The sequence below is a fragment of the Sarcophilus harrisii genome, chromosome 5 (assembly GCF_902635505.1).
Source record: "Sarcophilus harrisii chromosome 5, mSarHar1.11, whole genome shotgun sequence".
In the NCBI taxonomy this organism is placed as follows: Eukaryota; Metazoa; Chordata; class Mammalia; order Dasyuromorphia; family Dasyuridae; genus Sarcophilus; species Sarcophilus harrisii.
In genome coordinates this window covers 286496321-286510161 of record NC_045430.1, presented here as the reverse complement: position 1 = coordinate 286510161, position 13841 = coordinate 286496321, and the positions used below count along the sequence as shown (strand labels likewise).

The 13841-nt window shown below is 64.0% G+C and overlaps 1 protein-coding gene across 4 annotated transcripts; it reads left to right on the top strand.

Annotated features, from left to right (window-relative positions):
• Positions 1-470: 470 nt before the first annotated feature.
• On the top strand, positions 471-13589 carry C1GALT1 (core 1 synthase, glycoprotein-N-acetylgalactosamine 3-beta-galactosyltransferase 1). Of its 4 annotated transcripts, XM_031940754.1 has the most exons (6): positions 836-1114; positions 1447-1547; positions 2201-2450; positions 5271-5531; positions 6995-7662; positions 11144-13589. In XM_031940754.1, the coding sequence occupies exons 4-6, from the start codon at positions 5312-5314 to the stop codon at positions 11345-11347; spliced, it is 1092 nt and encodes a 363-aa protein (XP_031796614.1). In that variant the 5' UTR covers positions 836-1114; positions 1447-1547; positions 2201-2450; positions 5271-5311; the 3' UTR covers positions 11348-13589. The 4 variants fall into 4 exon arrangements, with proteins under 4 accessions (XP_031796615.1, XP_031796616.1, XP_031796614.1 ...); XM_031940755.1 differs by lacking the exon at positions 2201-2450 and having other exon boundaries at positions 471-1114; XM_031940756.1 differs by lacking the exons at positions 1447-1547; positions 2201-2450 and having other exon boundaries at positions 471-1114.
• Positions 13590-13841: the final 252 nt, after the last annotated feature.

Below are 13841 nucleotides of genomic sequence, written 5' to 3'. Positions count from 1 at the left end.
GCTCCCTCCCCAGCAGCCCGGGGTCCTGCCCCCCGAACGCGCGGCCTCGCCCCGCGGCCTGGCCTCGCCCCCGCTGGGGCTTGTTGCCCGGTGCGAGGCCGCGTCCTTCCGGCAGGGAGGCCCGGAGCCTCCGGGGAGCTGCCTCGGGGCCACCTCCCCCCGCGCCGAGCCCGGGCCCGGGAGCCCCTTCCCTGTGCCTCAGCTTCCTCACCGGGGAAGGCAACGCGGCCGCTCCAGGTGGCCCCTGCGCCGTCCGGCCGGCGGGCACCTCCCCGCCTCCCCTTGGCCTCCCCGGACGCTCCCGGCACCACCCCCGGAAGGGCCGCGGCTGCCAGACGGAAGCTCCGGGGGCGGGGCTCCTGCCGCGCATACAGCAGGTGCTCCATAAATGCTGGGGCGCCCGGTTCTAGCCCGGGGGACCCGAGCGTCCGGCCCAGGCACCCTCTGCTGGGGGGGGGGGGGGGCGCGGGCGGCCCCAAGGCCTCTAGGTCCGAGGGGCCTGCCCCCCCCGCCCCCATTCCTGCCCGTTTGCCGGGGCTCCCTGGGCCGGCCCGGACGGCCGCCGCTTTCGCCCCCGGGAGGCTGGAGCGCCCTCCAAGGGGCGGGGTCGCGCTCGCTCCATCCCCGAGGAGGAGCCGGGAAGCCCCGGCCCAGCCAAGGGTGCCCGCCCCGGCGCGCAGGCGCACTCGCGTCCCGGTCGGGCCCGAGCCTGCGAGCCCCGCCCCCTCCCGCGGCGGACCCCGCGGCCTCCCAGTCCAGCCGCAGCCGTTCCCGAGCACGTGACGTGCGCCCCCGAGCCCCGGCCCGCAGGGGGCGGGGCGGGCGCAGTCAGCGGCCCTGGCCCCGCCCCCTGGGCGAGCCGGCCAATCGCAGCCCCTCTCGTCACTCCGGCCCGCCCCGAGGTTGCTGCGCCTTGGGCGGGAGGGGGAGGAGAGAGGCGGGGCCCGGGGCCCGGGGCCGGCCTGCGCCGCCGCCCCCCCTCCGCCTCGGCCCGACTCGGCCCGGCCGGCTCCGCGAGGTCCGGCAGGCCGCGGGCTAGCGGGCCCGCCCGGCGGGGGCCCCAGGAGAAGCCGCCGCGAAGGTGGGCGCCCGGAGCAGCGGACGCCGGAGTCAGGTACGGCCCCGGCCCGGGGAAACTGAGGCCCGGGCTTGGCGCTGCGGAGGGGCCGGCGGCGGCCAGAGCGACCCGGACACTGACCCGCGGCCGAAGTTCCCGGGGTCCGCCCCGGGGCCCCTCTGCCCCTCCCCCGGCCTTCCCCGCGGCCTCCGCCTCTCCCCCCTCCCCTCCCCCTCCTTCCTCCTCTCCCCTCCCCTCTCCCTCCCCTCCTTCCTCCTCTCCCCTCCCCCTTCCTCTCCCCTCCCCTCCCCCTCCCTCCCCTCCCCTCCTCCTTCCCCTCCCCCTTCCCCCTCCCACCTGCTTCCTCTTCCCCTCCCCCACGCCCGTAGATAAGAAGGCCGCCCTTGGGTGCCGCAGCTCAGCCTGGGAGGAGGTTGGGGAGGAGCGGCGGCGGCTCTGCCCCTCCCCGGGAAGCCGCCGTGGCCGAAAAGTGAGTAGCCCTGGGCTGGGTCAGAAGTAAAGGAGGAACCAGGGCCGGTTTTCCCTGGTCTCCCTGGCCACGAGCCCCCCTCCCCCCCGGCGGCTGTCCCTGGGACCCCCCGTCCCCCCCCCCCCGGCCGCTGCCGGCCCCGAGAGGTTCCTCTGGGGCTCCCTCGGGGCGCGGGGTCCGGGGCCGGGAAGTCCTGGAACAAGGGCCGGCCTCAGTGTCCCCCGCTGGGAAGTGGGCCCAGTCCCGGGCCCCGGGCCCAGGCTGTGTCCGGGTTCCTCTGGGGGAGCCCGGGCTGTCCCGGGCTGTGGAGCCGCCCCGGCCCCGCCCCTTTACCTGCCCGCAGGATTTGCACCCAGGCCCGGGGCTGCCTTGGGGGCCCGGGGCTGCCTTGGGGGCCCGGGGCTGCCTTGGGGGCCCCGGGCGGGGGAGCGGGACTGGCCGCTGCTCCCGCCCTCTGGCCCCGGGGGTGCCTCCCGCTGCTTGGGGGAGCCCAGAACCGTGGGCCTCCGGGGCCGGGCCGGGGGAGGGGGGGTGGCGCTTCCTGGCCCGGCGGTCATTGCCCCCAGCCCAGATTCCCTTTCCTCTTGGCCGGCTCCTTGACCAGGAATTGCCCGGCATCCGGTAATCCAACCCCTTCTCCACCCGTTTTACAGATAAGGAGCCTCACGTGGCAGCCTCCGTCACTTCTGGCCTCTGCCTCCTGGGTCAGGGGGAAGCCTGGCTGGGGGGCCTCGGTCAGCAGCGCCACCCAGGGCACAAGCTGGGCGCGGCCGTGTGAGCCCCCAGGGCCTCGGTCCCAGCTGGCCCTGCCAGGCCCAGGAGTCAGCCAGGGCCTCTGCCACACAGCACGGCGGGGAGGCACCAGCCCCTGCCCGGGGCCCGAGCGTTCGTGGGTGCGGCAAGGTCACCGGAGCGGGGCTCGGAGGGAGGCGGGCGAAGGGCAGCGGGCCGCGGGGGCCAGAGCCTGCGAGGGTGCTTGATGCCTTGTGCCTCCGGCCGCGGCCCCGGGCTCTTCTGCGGGGTGGGAAGGAAGGCCCCCCAGCGCCTGCTGTGCGCCAGGCCCTGAGCGCGCCCACAGAGGTGCCGTTATCAGCCCCAGCTCCCAGCGGAGGAAACTGAGGCAGAGAGGAGGCGCGGGGCTGTGGCGGGTCTGGGCCCGCCTCCGGGCCGGGCTCTGCCTCCCGTACCGCTGGCTGCCCCTGCCTGGGGGGCTGAGTGGCCACAAGAAGGAGCCAGGGGCCGTTCTAGCCATTCACAGCCTAACTTGGGTTAGATTAGCCAGGATGTGTGCGTGAGTGTGTGAGTGTGAGTGTGAGTGTGTATGTGCGCACGTGTGCACCCAGCTAAGCCGCTGCTGGGCTTCCAGCCAAGGGAGAGATTGCAGGTCTGAGTGGACCCAGCATGGGCCTAGTGGGCTGCAGGTGTCAAGGGAGGGGTTAGTGCCCGAAGGGACCTGGAGGCTGGGTCCCTCAGCAAGAAAGGCAGCTGGGAAGACGGAGGGAACCGACGCAGGATGAAGCAGCAGAAGCAGGAGGAAGTTCTCCTTGTGAACCATCAGCCATGAAGGCCTGGGCGCTTCTCACGCCACCTTAGGCCCAAAGGACTCCTAATGAAGCTCGCTGTGTCCCCCAGAGAAGGGCCAACCGAAGCTCCCTCCCTCCCCTTTCCCTCCCCCCTCCCTCCCCTTTCCCTCCCTTTCCCTCCCCCCTCCCCCCCCTCCCTCCCCTTCCCTCCCCTCCCTCCCCTTTCCCTCCCCTTTCTCTCCCTCCCCTTTCCCTCCCCCCTCCCTCCCCTTTCCCTCCCTCCCCTTTCCTCCCCTCCCTCCCCCTCCCTCCCCTTTCCCTCCCCTTTCCTCCCTCCTCCCTCCCCTCCCTCCCCTCCTCCCTCCTCCCTCCCCTCCCTCCTCCCTTCCTCCTCCCTTGAGATCTTGTACATGATGACAAATGGGAAAGCATTTCCCATGATCCCACATGTACACCTGTGCTGAATTGCTAATGGTCTCGAGGGAGGAAGAAAGGGAGAGAATTTGGATTCAAATTTTAAAAACTGCTTGTTTTAACGTGTAATTGGGAAAAAGTAGAATATTCCAGAATTGGAATAGTGACGGCCCTTAGGGGCATTTGTGTGGCATTTTGACATGACAGATTTAGCGTGCCCGGAAGGCAGGCGAGGACGGCCCTCGAGAGCCCCGAGGCTTTCCTTGCTGAACGCTAGGGGAGGGGAGCAGCTTGTCACTCTGGGGGCCCTTTACGCGTCAGAGCTTCCCAGGGTCGTTGCCTGCACGGGCATTTTGAGCCCGATGTCCTGACCCTTCAGTCCCGCTGTTCCACGTGGGCTGAAAATCTTCCAGCGAAGGAACTTCCCAGAAAGAGCTTGCCCCGTGTGCTTCCCTGGCCACACCTGGTAAAGGGAGCGCTTTCTGAGGGTGTTTGTAGCCACCGGGCCCTGGGCAGCTTGGGACTGGCTGGGGGGCTGCCTCCATTGGTGGGCATCAGCTTTGGGGAGGTGGTCCCCAGCGCCCCTTCCCCTGAGTGCTCAGAGGGCAGAGAGAGAAGGGAGTTTCTGGGGCCTCTTTGCTGCAGGTTGTGTGTGTGTGCCCGCGCACCTGCTTCTTTTTGGTGGGGAGGAGGGATACTTTCCTGAGTGGGTCAATATTGGCCAAATGACCGTTTTTTCTGAAAAATGCCCAAACCCTAAATATGTCAGACAGACCGCTCCCTCTTCCTTCCCCGGTGGCACGTTCCATGAACAACTGCCCAGTGGCTTGGTCGTGGACACAAGAAGGATGAGGGTTCCACCGCAGGGCCTGAAAATCCAAGTGCTCCCTAACCAGCTTTCCCTGCCCCACCTTTGGATGGTCTCCCACGTCCAGAGTCCACCAGGGCTCGCGGCCAGGCCAGCCCAGTGTTCGCTTCCTTGCTGGGACGGTTTAGAGCACACAGGAGCCCCCGGTGCCGCTCAGCCGACCCCCTGCCGTGACCAGGCGGGGGCCAGCCCAGCCAGCTTCCGTCCTCCCCACCATCTTTGAGGTGTGTCCAGTGCTGGCCGCCACGTGGTCTCTCCCTCATACGCCGGCCACCATGTTGTCCCTCTGGGCTCGGTTCTTGGTACTCCACCAGCCTTTTTTCGGTTCAGTTCCTTTGGAAGGGGCTGTGCTTCTTGTCCGTCAGTGAGCCGAGATGGCCTACAGTTCCCGGCCACCTGAGCTTTGGAAACACACAGCTGGTTGGGCCTCCTTCCTGCCTGCAAGTGCAGAACCTCGTGGCTGAGGTCACTTGTCTGGCATGCTGGGAAAGCTTGGGCCCCATGGCCACAGGTTCCTGGGTCTGTGGCTAAGGCGGGGAGCCGTGTGTACCTTCTTCAGCCCCAGGGGTCCAGGAGTCTGTGAGTCCTCCTTCTTAGCCCTGGGGATTTGGGGAGTCTGTGCCCTCCTCCTCAGCCCCAAGGGTCCAGGAGCCTATGTGTCCTCCTCCTCAGCCCTGAGGTCTGGGAGCCTTGTATAATACCCTTCTCAGCCCCAGGGGGACAGGAGCCTGTGTGTGCCCTCCTTCTTAACCCTGGGGATTTGGGGAGTCTGTGCCCTCCTCCTCAGCCCTTGGGGCTATTCCTGTGCCCAGTCGGTCTGGCTGCTTCCCCTGTGACCTACACCCTCCCTGAGCAGTGGTGGGTGGGGCGAGGATGCCGTTATTTGCCCATTTGAGCGTCCGTCTCTGTCCCACGCAGGTGATGAGCCCCCTGTCCCTGCAGAGGGGCGCCCCCAGGAAATGGCCTCCAAGTCGCTCCCCAGCCTGCTCACTTTCCTGTGTGGCTCCGTGGTGGGCTTCTTCCTGTGCTACCAGATCCTGCACATCCTGCTGGAGAAGCCAGCTGAGACCCAGCCACACATCATCCACAATGACCCGCACGCCCGGCATGCGGAGGACTCTGCCCACGGGCACCTCGAAGGCCAGATGGACTTTGGGGCCGACATCAGCCAGCACCGAGGTGAGGATGTGTGCCAGGCTCCCGGGCGGGTGACCTTGGAGGCTGGGGGGACGCTGCTTCTGCAGAAGGCAGAGGCCTTCCCGTCCCCACGGCCCCTGGGAACCTGCAGCTTCCTGCCTTGCCCGGTCTCTCTCTTCCTGGCCGCGGCTGCTGCTCCTAATGCCTCTGCCACGAGTGCCCGCTCAGGCAGAACCTAGACAATAGAACCCATTGAGGCTCTGCTGCAAGAGCTCCTCCCCCAAACTTTCAGTTCCACACTCTCCTGTCCTCCCCACACCCTTGCCCCCCTCCCCCCATTGAGAAGGCGCATGTGAAGTTATGCAAAATAGTTCCATAAAAGTCATGTGGCAAAGGAAAACATAGAGGCCCCCCCCCAAAAAAAAAAAAAAAGAAAAGAAAAAACCCTCAAGTAAAACAGTGCTTCAGCCTGTACCGGCCAGGGTCAGCTCCTCCTGGGGGTGGAGGGTCCTGCACTGTCTGTGCCGAGCATGGCTGTTACTTTGTGTCCAGGACATTTCTCCTGCCTGAGCTCCCGGAGGACTTCCCAGGCTGCTCCGAGGGTGTCTTGCTCATCCTTTCCCACAGAACAACATCCCACAGTGTATTCAGCCACCCCCCAGTTGAGGGGCATCCCCTCAATTTCGAAGTCCTTGTCCTTGCCCCAGTACGCCTTCCCCTACATCCCTCTCCCCGTGCCCCTTCCCCTCTTGCTTTGCTGCAGGCCCATGTTTCCTCTGAGCCGCTTCTGATGAGAGTGAGGTTCACTCACTCCCCTTCTTCTCCCCCTCTTCCCTCCCCTGTAAAAGCTCTTTCTCACCTCTTTTTACCCCATTCTGCCTCTTGCTTTCCCTTTCCTTTCTCCCTGGGAGAGCTCTTTCCAGTTCCCAGGCCAGGCCTCTCCCAGGGGACAAGCTTGGGGTCTCAAGCTACTTCCAACCTAGGGCTCTTTGTCGGGGGTGGGGGGGGGAAGACCCCTGTGGCCCCATTTTCAGCCCCAGGGGAGAGAAGCCTGCTTGTTCAACTTGTACCTGGTGGGGAAATGGGAGAGAAAGGGCCTCGTGAGAGCCAGGTTTGCCGTGTTCTGGTCTGGACCAGAGCACCGGCCCGATTCCTCAGGGTCAGTAGCACTGAGTGCCCTCCTGAGGTGAGGGAATCCTCATCTAGGACAGGCTGGCTGGCAGCTGGGGGACAGAGGGAAGGAGCGGCTGCTCTCACTTAGGAAATAAGTCATCCAGAAAGTCCCGTGGTGCCTGTAGAGAGAGCGAGGAAGCCGAGGGTCAGCCCGGGGAGAGATAGCGAGGAAGGTGGGGACCAACCCAGGGAAAGGGCAAGAAAGCCCGAGGGTCAGCCCAGGGAGAGGACGAGGAAGCTGAAGGTCAGCCCGGGGAGAGAGTGAGGAAGCCGAGGGTCAGCCCCGGGGAGAGGGAACTGGGTAGTTGACCCGCGCCCTCTTTGCTCGGCAGATGAGGACAAGCACGTGGCCGAGGAGCTCTACCACAGGGTCCGGGTCCTCTGCTGGGTCATGACGGGGCCTCAGAACCTGGAGAAGAAGGCCCGGCACGTCAAGGCCACGTGGGGCCGGCGCTGCAACCGACTGCTGTTCATGAGCTCCGAGGAGAACAAGGACTTCCCCACGGTGGGGCTGGACGCCCGCGAGGGCCGCGACCAGCTCTACTGGAAGACCATCCGCGCCTTCCAGTACGTGTACGAGCATCACCCCGACGAGGCCGACTGGTTCATGAAGGCCGACGACGACACCTACGTGGTCCTGGACAACCTGCGCTGGCTGCTGGCCCGCCACGACCCCGCCAAGCCCATCTACTTCGGGCGCCGCTTCAAGCCCTACGTCAAGCAGGGCTACATGAGTGGGGGCGCCGGCTACGTGCTCAGCAGGGAGGCCCTGCGGAGGTTCGTGGAGGCCTTCAGGACCAACAGGTGCTCCCACAGCTCCTCCGTGGAGGACCTGGCGCTCGGCAAGTGCATGGAGGCCATCGGCGTGGAGGCCGGAGACTCCCGCGACCCCAGCGGCAAGGAGACCTTCCACCCCTTTGTCCCAGAGCACCACCTCATCAAGGGCTACCTGCCCAAGACCTTCTGGTACTGGAACTACAACTACTACCCGCCTGTCGAGGTGAGGGGCCATCTGCGGGGCCGGGAGGGAGGGGCCGGGCGCCAGGGAGGGAGGGGACTGGTGTGCACCCCAAGGAGAGGGGGGTGTTGGCCCTGGGTCTGGGCTTCAGAGAGCCTCATCTCGGGGGTCACACACAGTCGGCCTCTGAACCCCAAACCCCTAGCTCTGTCTGTTTGAATGTTTGTGAAGGGGAGTGTCTGCCCAGAAGCGGCTCAGGCTGGGGCTGCCTTTCCCAGGTTCCCCTGCTGTTGGATGGGCACAGTGAGGGGCCAGCAGCCCGGCTCGGGGCAGGTCTTTGTGCCTAGCATCCATCTTAGAAACGTCCTCCCCCACCGTGGGCGCTTGGAGGAAGGGACAGTTTTCCTGTTCTGGGCCCGGAGGCAGACTCAAGCCCGAGGGGGGGTATGGAGTGGGAGGCGTGGCAAAGGCTGTGAGTGAGTGGGGTGGGGGCAGAGTTTGGCGTGCAAGGGCCTGGAGGTTGGAAGTGACCCAGAGTTGGGGAAACAAGCCAGCAGTTCAGGGGATGCTCCCTTCCCATTCTGTGGTGTGGAGCAGTCGGTCCCCGACTGGGGGGCGGGGGGTTCCCCCCATGAAAAACCCAGATGCCCAGACTGCAGGGAGGAGGTTTCACATGCCCAGGGGTCCAGAAAGGGGGGAGGAGAGTTGGGAGACCTGCCGGCTGGAGGGTCTGGGCCTCCTTCAGGAAGGGGTACTGCCTCCTGAACCTGGCATCCGGCCTCCAGGTGTGAAGCGTTCCCAAGGGGGCACCAGGAAATTAGGGCCAGGAAGGGGAGCTCACTCATCTTGGCAGGCGGGATCCCCGTAGTGGCCAGAGGCTCTGCCTTGGAGAAGAGTCCTCAGTAATGTTATTCTCTGCCCCGTCCCTAGTTACATGTGTAGAAAAGGTTTTTAAGAAGAAAGCGTGAGCATTTTAGTGACGGTCTCTTAGGTCCTGGGAGAGTGCCCGTCCACACGTCGTTCAGGGGGCTTGGGAGCAAGTGTTGCTGGTGACACAGAAGCAACTGGGTGATAGTGGACAGAACACAGGGCCCGCAAGTGGGAACCCCCGGGATCAGCTTCTGATCCTTGCCAGCTGTGTGCTCCCGGGCAGGCTCCCGAACCTCCCTCTGCCTCGCCTTCTCCCTCTGAGAAACGGCCTGATACAGCACCCACCTCCCCCAGTTGTGGCGAGGCTCCAAGGTGGTCACTCACCACACAGGGTTCCCTACGTGTCGGGGGTTCCGTTTGTGCCTAAAGCGACGCTTCTCAGGTCAAACCGATTCGGCATCGGCCGGATCCTGGGTATTTCAGCTTCGAGCTATTAGGGTGCACCAGGAGCTCTCCAGGTCCCAAAAGGAGTTGCCAGTGGTAGGCCCTCTCAGTCTTGGGCCCTCCAGGGTCACTTTTTTTCAGTTCTGATTTTATTTATGTTCAAAGTAAGTTTAAATATATTTCCCCTTAATGATATTATATATAATCATAATTATGTAAAAACGTTTTTTTTAAATATATTGTCCTTTTTAAAGTTTTGAGTTCCAAATCCTTTCCCTCTTCCCCTCCTAAGGCTGTAAGCAGTCAGATAGAGGCTGCACTTGGACAATTATGGAAAATGTTTCCACATTGGTCATTTTGTGCAAGAAGACTCGAGCAAAAGAAAAAGAAAGAAATGGAGGCAGAATCCTGCCCTTTCTCTTTGCGGCTTCCCGATGTTTCCCTGGGGCAGAGGGCGGCAGCGGTTCTCCACTCTGGAGGGGGGCGGCCCAGCCCCTGGGGAGCCAACGGGCTGGTCAGCATGTCCGGGCCCTCCACGCGGTCTCCCGTGCGCCTGCGTGGGGCCGGGCCAAAGACGGGGCAGCGCCAGCCGGCTGGGATGCTCGTAACGGCCTGGAGCGAGGAGCCTTCCCTGGGGCCTGGAGCCGCCCAGAGTGGGATACCTGTGATGAGGTGGATGGTGACTAGTATTGGTGCTCCTGGTCACTCTCAGCCTCCTCATGCATGCCCTGACATAGTTAGGAATGGGGGGGATGGGGGGTCCTCTGGGTTAGGAAATGGGGAGACAGCCTAAGACAAATGAAGACCTGGGTTTGACTGCTACCTCCCAGGCAGAGCCTCTGCCCGGCAGGTTCTTGGGTTTGCCTGGGCTCCCCGACCTCCGTGTTCCATCAGCGGGCCTCCCAGCACGGCTTGGGCAAACTGGAGCAGAACGTCCAAGAGCTCTTCCTGCAGCTTTCCCTGGCCATCGGCTGGGCTGAACATGGAAAGAAACGGCTCGATGGCCAAGGCGACCTCTACCCACGTGGCTAAACTGGAGCCAGAAGGAACCTAAGAGCACTCGCAGCCATTCAGCCCGAGCGGGCAGAGTCTCGTCCCCTCCCCACATGCCGGAGCGTCACCTGAGGCTTCGGCCTAGAGCCTGTGAACGATATCTGAGGGCTTCCTGGCTCCATCTGGGGTCCAGTGGGCTCACACAGGGGCTGTTGGGGAGCCCGGTCCTCCCAAGGCCTCCCCAGTAACAACAGGGGTACGTCAGTGAGGCCCCAGTCCCTGGAGAAGGTGATCGAACACATGGCTTACGGCATCCCTCCTGTGGCTCCAGGACCCCTCGTTCCATGAGGCCAGAGCTCTGCTGAGTCAGGAGGAGATGGAGACCGACTGGAGACCTCCGGCGTGGCCCAGGCAGGCCCGAGGCTTCTGGTTAATGAGTGACGGAGGAAGTGGACCCTCCCCCGATGTCCTGACCTCCCTGACAGCAAGCGGCGCTTGTCTTTCCATAAGCCCTCCCTGCTCCTCGTAGAGATATCTCGGTGCCCTCATGACAGCACTTCCTCAGCGGTGGGAGGCTGGCTCCCGCTTTTGGGGAGCGACGAACTGGGGGCATCTTTGTTTCTCTGTCAACCCTTCGGCCGGCGTCGTGAGCTGTAAGCCTGGCTGCCTTCAGAGGGGAGGGGGGTGGCGTCGCCTCTCGGAGGGGGCCGCCACACTGTGTCCGCAGCCCTTTGGGACCGTCTCGGGCCACTGTTGCTGAGAAGGCCGAGTCGATCGCGGCCGAGCGCCGGCCGTTACTGGCACTTTGCTCGGCATCTCTTGGAGCACAATGACGCTCCCTCACGTCCACGTGCCGGAGTCCGCTCGGCTGTTCCCTCCCCAGCGAGAGTCGTTGGAGTTGGCAGTTCTTGGCACCCCAAAAAGAGCTGTTCCTAGTGCTGCTGTGCGCACGAGTCCTCCTCCCTTTCCTTACTCTCTTTGTGACTCGTAGCTGGCCGTGCTAGCCCAGGGCAGCCCCGTTTGATTGCCCTCGGACACACTTCCAGACTGCCGCCCAGAGCGGCTGGATCAGCTCGCCGCTCCACCAGCCACACAGCAAAGCCCGCTCCGGGTTTTCTCTGGGATGGGCCTTCATCCCATCACAGGGAGCAGGAGTGGGCGGCCATGCCTCGGTCCTGCCCCTCCCTCCTCATTTCTCCTCTCTCTTCTGCTCCAGGGCCCGGGTTGCTGTTCAGACCTCGCCGTTTCCTTCCACTATGTCGATTCTACGACTATGTACCAGCTGGAGTACCTCGTGCACCACCTGCGCCCCTACGGTTATTCCTACAGGTATCAGCCCGCCTTGCCCGAGGCACCCGCCAAGCAAGCGAGTGAAGCCGACAGAAAAGAAGGTCCCCAAGAGAAGTCGGGGAACCGGTAAAAGACGGAGTCTTCCCAAGCAGAGGGGGCCCAGATGGGGGCCCCTCACACCTGCGGCAGGTGGTCAGGGCAGTGCGGACAGGAGGACACTTGGGACCTTGGGACCCTGCCAAAAATCTTTGTTAAACGGTTGTGTCGCCTTCTGTAGGAAGCCCAGGCAGCAGCTGTGCAGTGTGGCAGCCTAGTGGTCCAGGGGTAGATGGGTGGGTGGATTGTGGATGGATGGATGGATGGATGAATGGATGAGTGGATGGATGGGTGGGTGGGTGGGTGTATGGAGATAGAGATGTGAAGGATTCGTATTTCCCAAACTAGATGCCTCCATTTGTGGGCAGCCAGGAGACAGCCTGAGTAAAAAGAGTGAGCTTTGGCCTCAGACTCATCCCTCTGTGTCCGTCACAGAGGGTGGTTGACACCTAGGCTCCCTGTGGCTTCCTGGAAGCAGTAGATCTGGGGTAGGAAGGGGGCTTTTTCTATTCCAATCCAACCTCCCTTAAACAGAAGAGCCCTTCTGAGAACAGAGGAGCTGCTGCTGCTTCCCCAAGCCCCTGAGCTTGTCTCTGCTCCATGAATCAGAAATGTGGGGGACCCCGCAGCCCGTGGGGGACCCTGCAGCCCGTGGCAGCTCCATCCCAGCACAGAGCCTGTGGCCACTCTGGAGGAGTTCAGCTTGGATGCCTGGTCCGGGACCCAGCAGGAGTTGCCTCATTCCCCCGTCCCAGCGTGGTGCAAGTGCCCACAGTCCATCCTCAGCCTGGCCCATCTTGAAGTTTCTCTGAGTCCGGCCCCTCCCACATGCCTGTTGGGTCTTCTCTGAATGTCCCTCTCCCCAGTGTTTGCAGGAGGGCTCTGAGTAAAACTGCACCGGGTGGTCCCAGGGGAGGTGGAGTGCTCCCCTTGCACCCTGAGAGGCCCCTCCCGTGGCCAAAGGCTTGTTCAGCCAGCGAATGGGGAGGGCCCCAAGTCCCAGTCCGGCTTCTGAGAGCGTCCTCTCACCAGCTGGTGTTGGAGGACGAGGAGCCCACCAAAGGGAGAGCCCCCAGCTCTGTCTGGACCTTGTGCCTCTCAGACTCTGGCCTTGGGCCCAGTTCTTGGGGCTCCTTCCTCCGGGAAGCCAGGAGACGCCTGGGCTCGCCTCCCCGCCCCCACAGGGTATTTGGGCTCTTGGGGGAGGCATGGAACAGCTGACAGGATATGTAGGAGGCTCCCCCAACCTGGGAGCTCCCGAGGTGACTGGTCCCCCCGCTGGTCAGTGCTTCCAGGGCTCCCCGCTACTGAAATCCTCGCGACTTGGAGATTCTCGTCAATAAGAATGGAGAGAGTGCGGGGCTGGGATGGAAAGGAGCCTCCTGGGTAAGAGGCGGCGTCCTGCTGGCTCTGAGGGGCTCTGAGGGATTGCTCGGCTGAGCGCTCCCCTGAAAGCTCCCTGGCCCCTGTCCGGCTGCACGGGGCATGGAAGCGATGGGCCCTGGCCTGAGACACTTTAAGTAAGCCCGAGTTCTCGTTGGTTTAACCCTTCCCCTCCCTGGCGTCCCCCGGGCTTCTGCAGCTCGTCGGGGGCGTTGCACAAGTTTGTCGAGTCCCCAGGAGTCTGCAGCCCCCGGCTCTCGGAGGGCCGCCCTTCCTGGACCTCCGGAGGCGATGTGGTGATCTCAGAAGGAGCAAGGCCCCGGGCAGGAGACATGGGGGCTGTGGGGGAGCTCTCTCGCAGGCCCCCAGACCCGGGTGCTCCCTCTTAACACCACTGGGAGCATGGGACCCCCGAGAAGGGCCCAGAGTGCTGTCCATGATGCTGAGCCGTTTCTGGCCCGTCCTTGGCCTCCCAGCGCATTTCCTACTGCATGGGCTCCAAATGCGAGGAAGGCAGCCGGCCGGGCCTTCTCCGTTATCTGCCTTGGGGCTGGAGGTGGTCACCGTGCCCGCCTCGGAGCAGCGGCCCGGCCCGGGAGGAGCCGGTGCACCGGGCTTCTTGTGGCCTGGAGCCGGGCCGGGGAGGCAGGTACCGACCTCGGGGCCTCCGTCCCTGGGGCAGCTGCAGGAAGCCTTGCTGCCTGCCCCCTCTGGGCCGGCCCAGGGCCACGGGCCTCCGCTGAGTAGGGGGCAGGACGGGAGGGCAGCGCTCTGTAACCCTTGTTTCCGAAGTGCCTTTTGGATGGTTGTGTTTTTTTTTTTTTTTAATCATTAATTTAAACCGAGAATTGCACAAAAATAAAGATGACTGGCCATCTGTCTTCCACCACCAAGGGCTTGTTTTTGTGAGTGTCCGTGAGGGGAGGGAGATGATCTGACTCGGGTCCTCATGAGTGAGGGGCTCAGAGATGGATCCTGGAGCAGAGAGCTCTGGGAGCTCTGTCCCCCTTCACCACCAGCGTACGGTCGTGGGGGGGCCGGGTGTCCGGCAGTGCTCTGCTTGGGCTGGGCAGCCCTGCTCGGGGGCCTCCGCCAGCCACATGGGCACCAGCTCACCGGCTGTGCCTTGGGGTCGGGACTTCAAG

Coding starts and splice junctions, on each gene's coding strand:
- C1GALT1 (XM_003772504.4), top strand. CDS start 4,832: ATGCTGGGAAAGCTTGGGCCCCATGGCCACAGGTTCCTGGGTCTGTGG. Junction 5,532..6,994: donor CGACATCAGCCAGCACCGAG/GTGAGGATGTGT, acceptor TTTGCTCGGCAG/ATGAGGACAAGCACGTGGCC. Junction 7,663..11,143: donor ACTACTACCCGCCTGTCGAG/GTGAGGGGCCAT, acceptor CTTCTGCTCCAG/GGCCCGGGTTGCTGTTCAGA.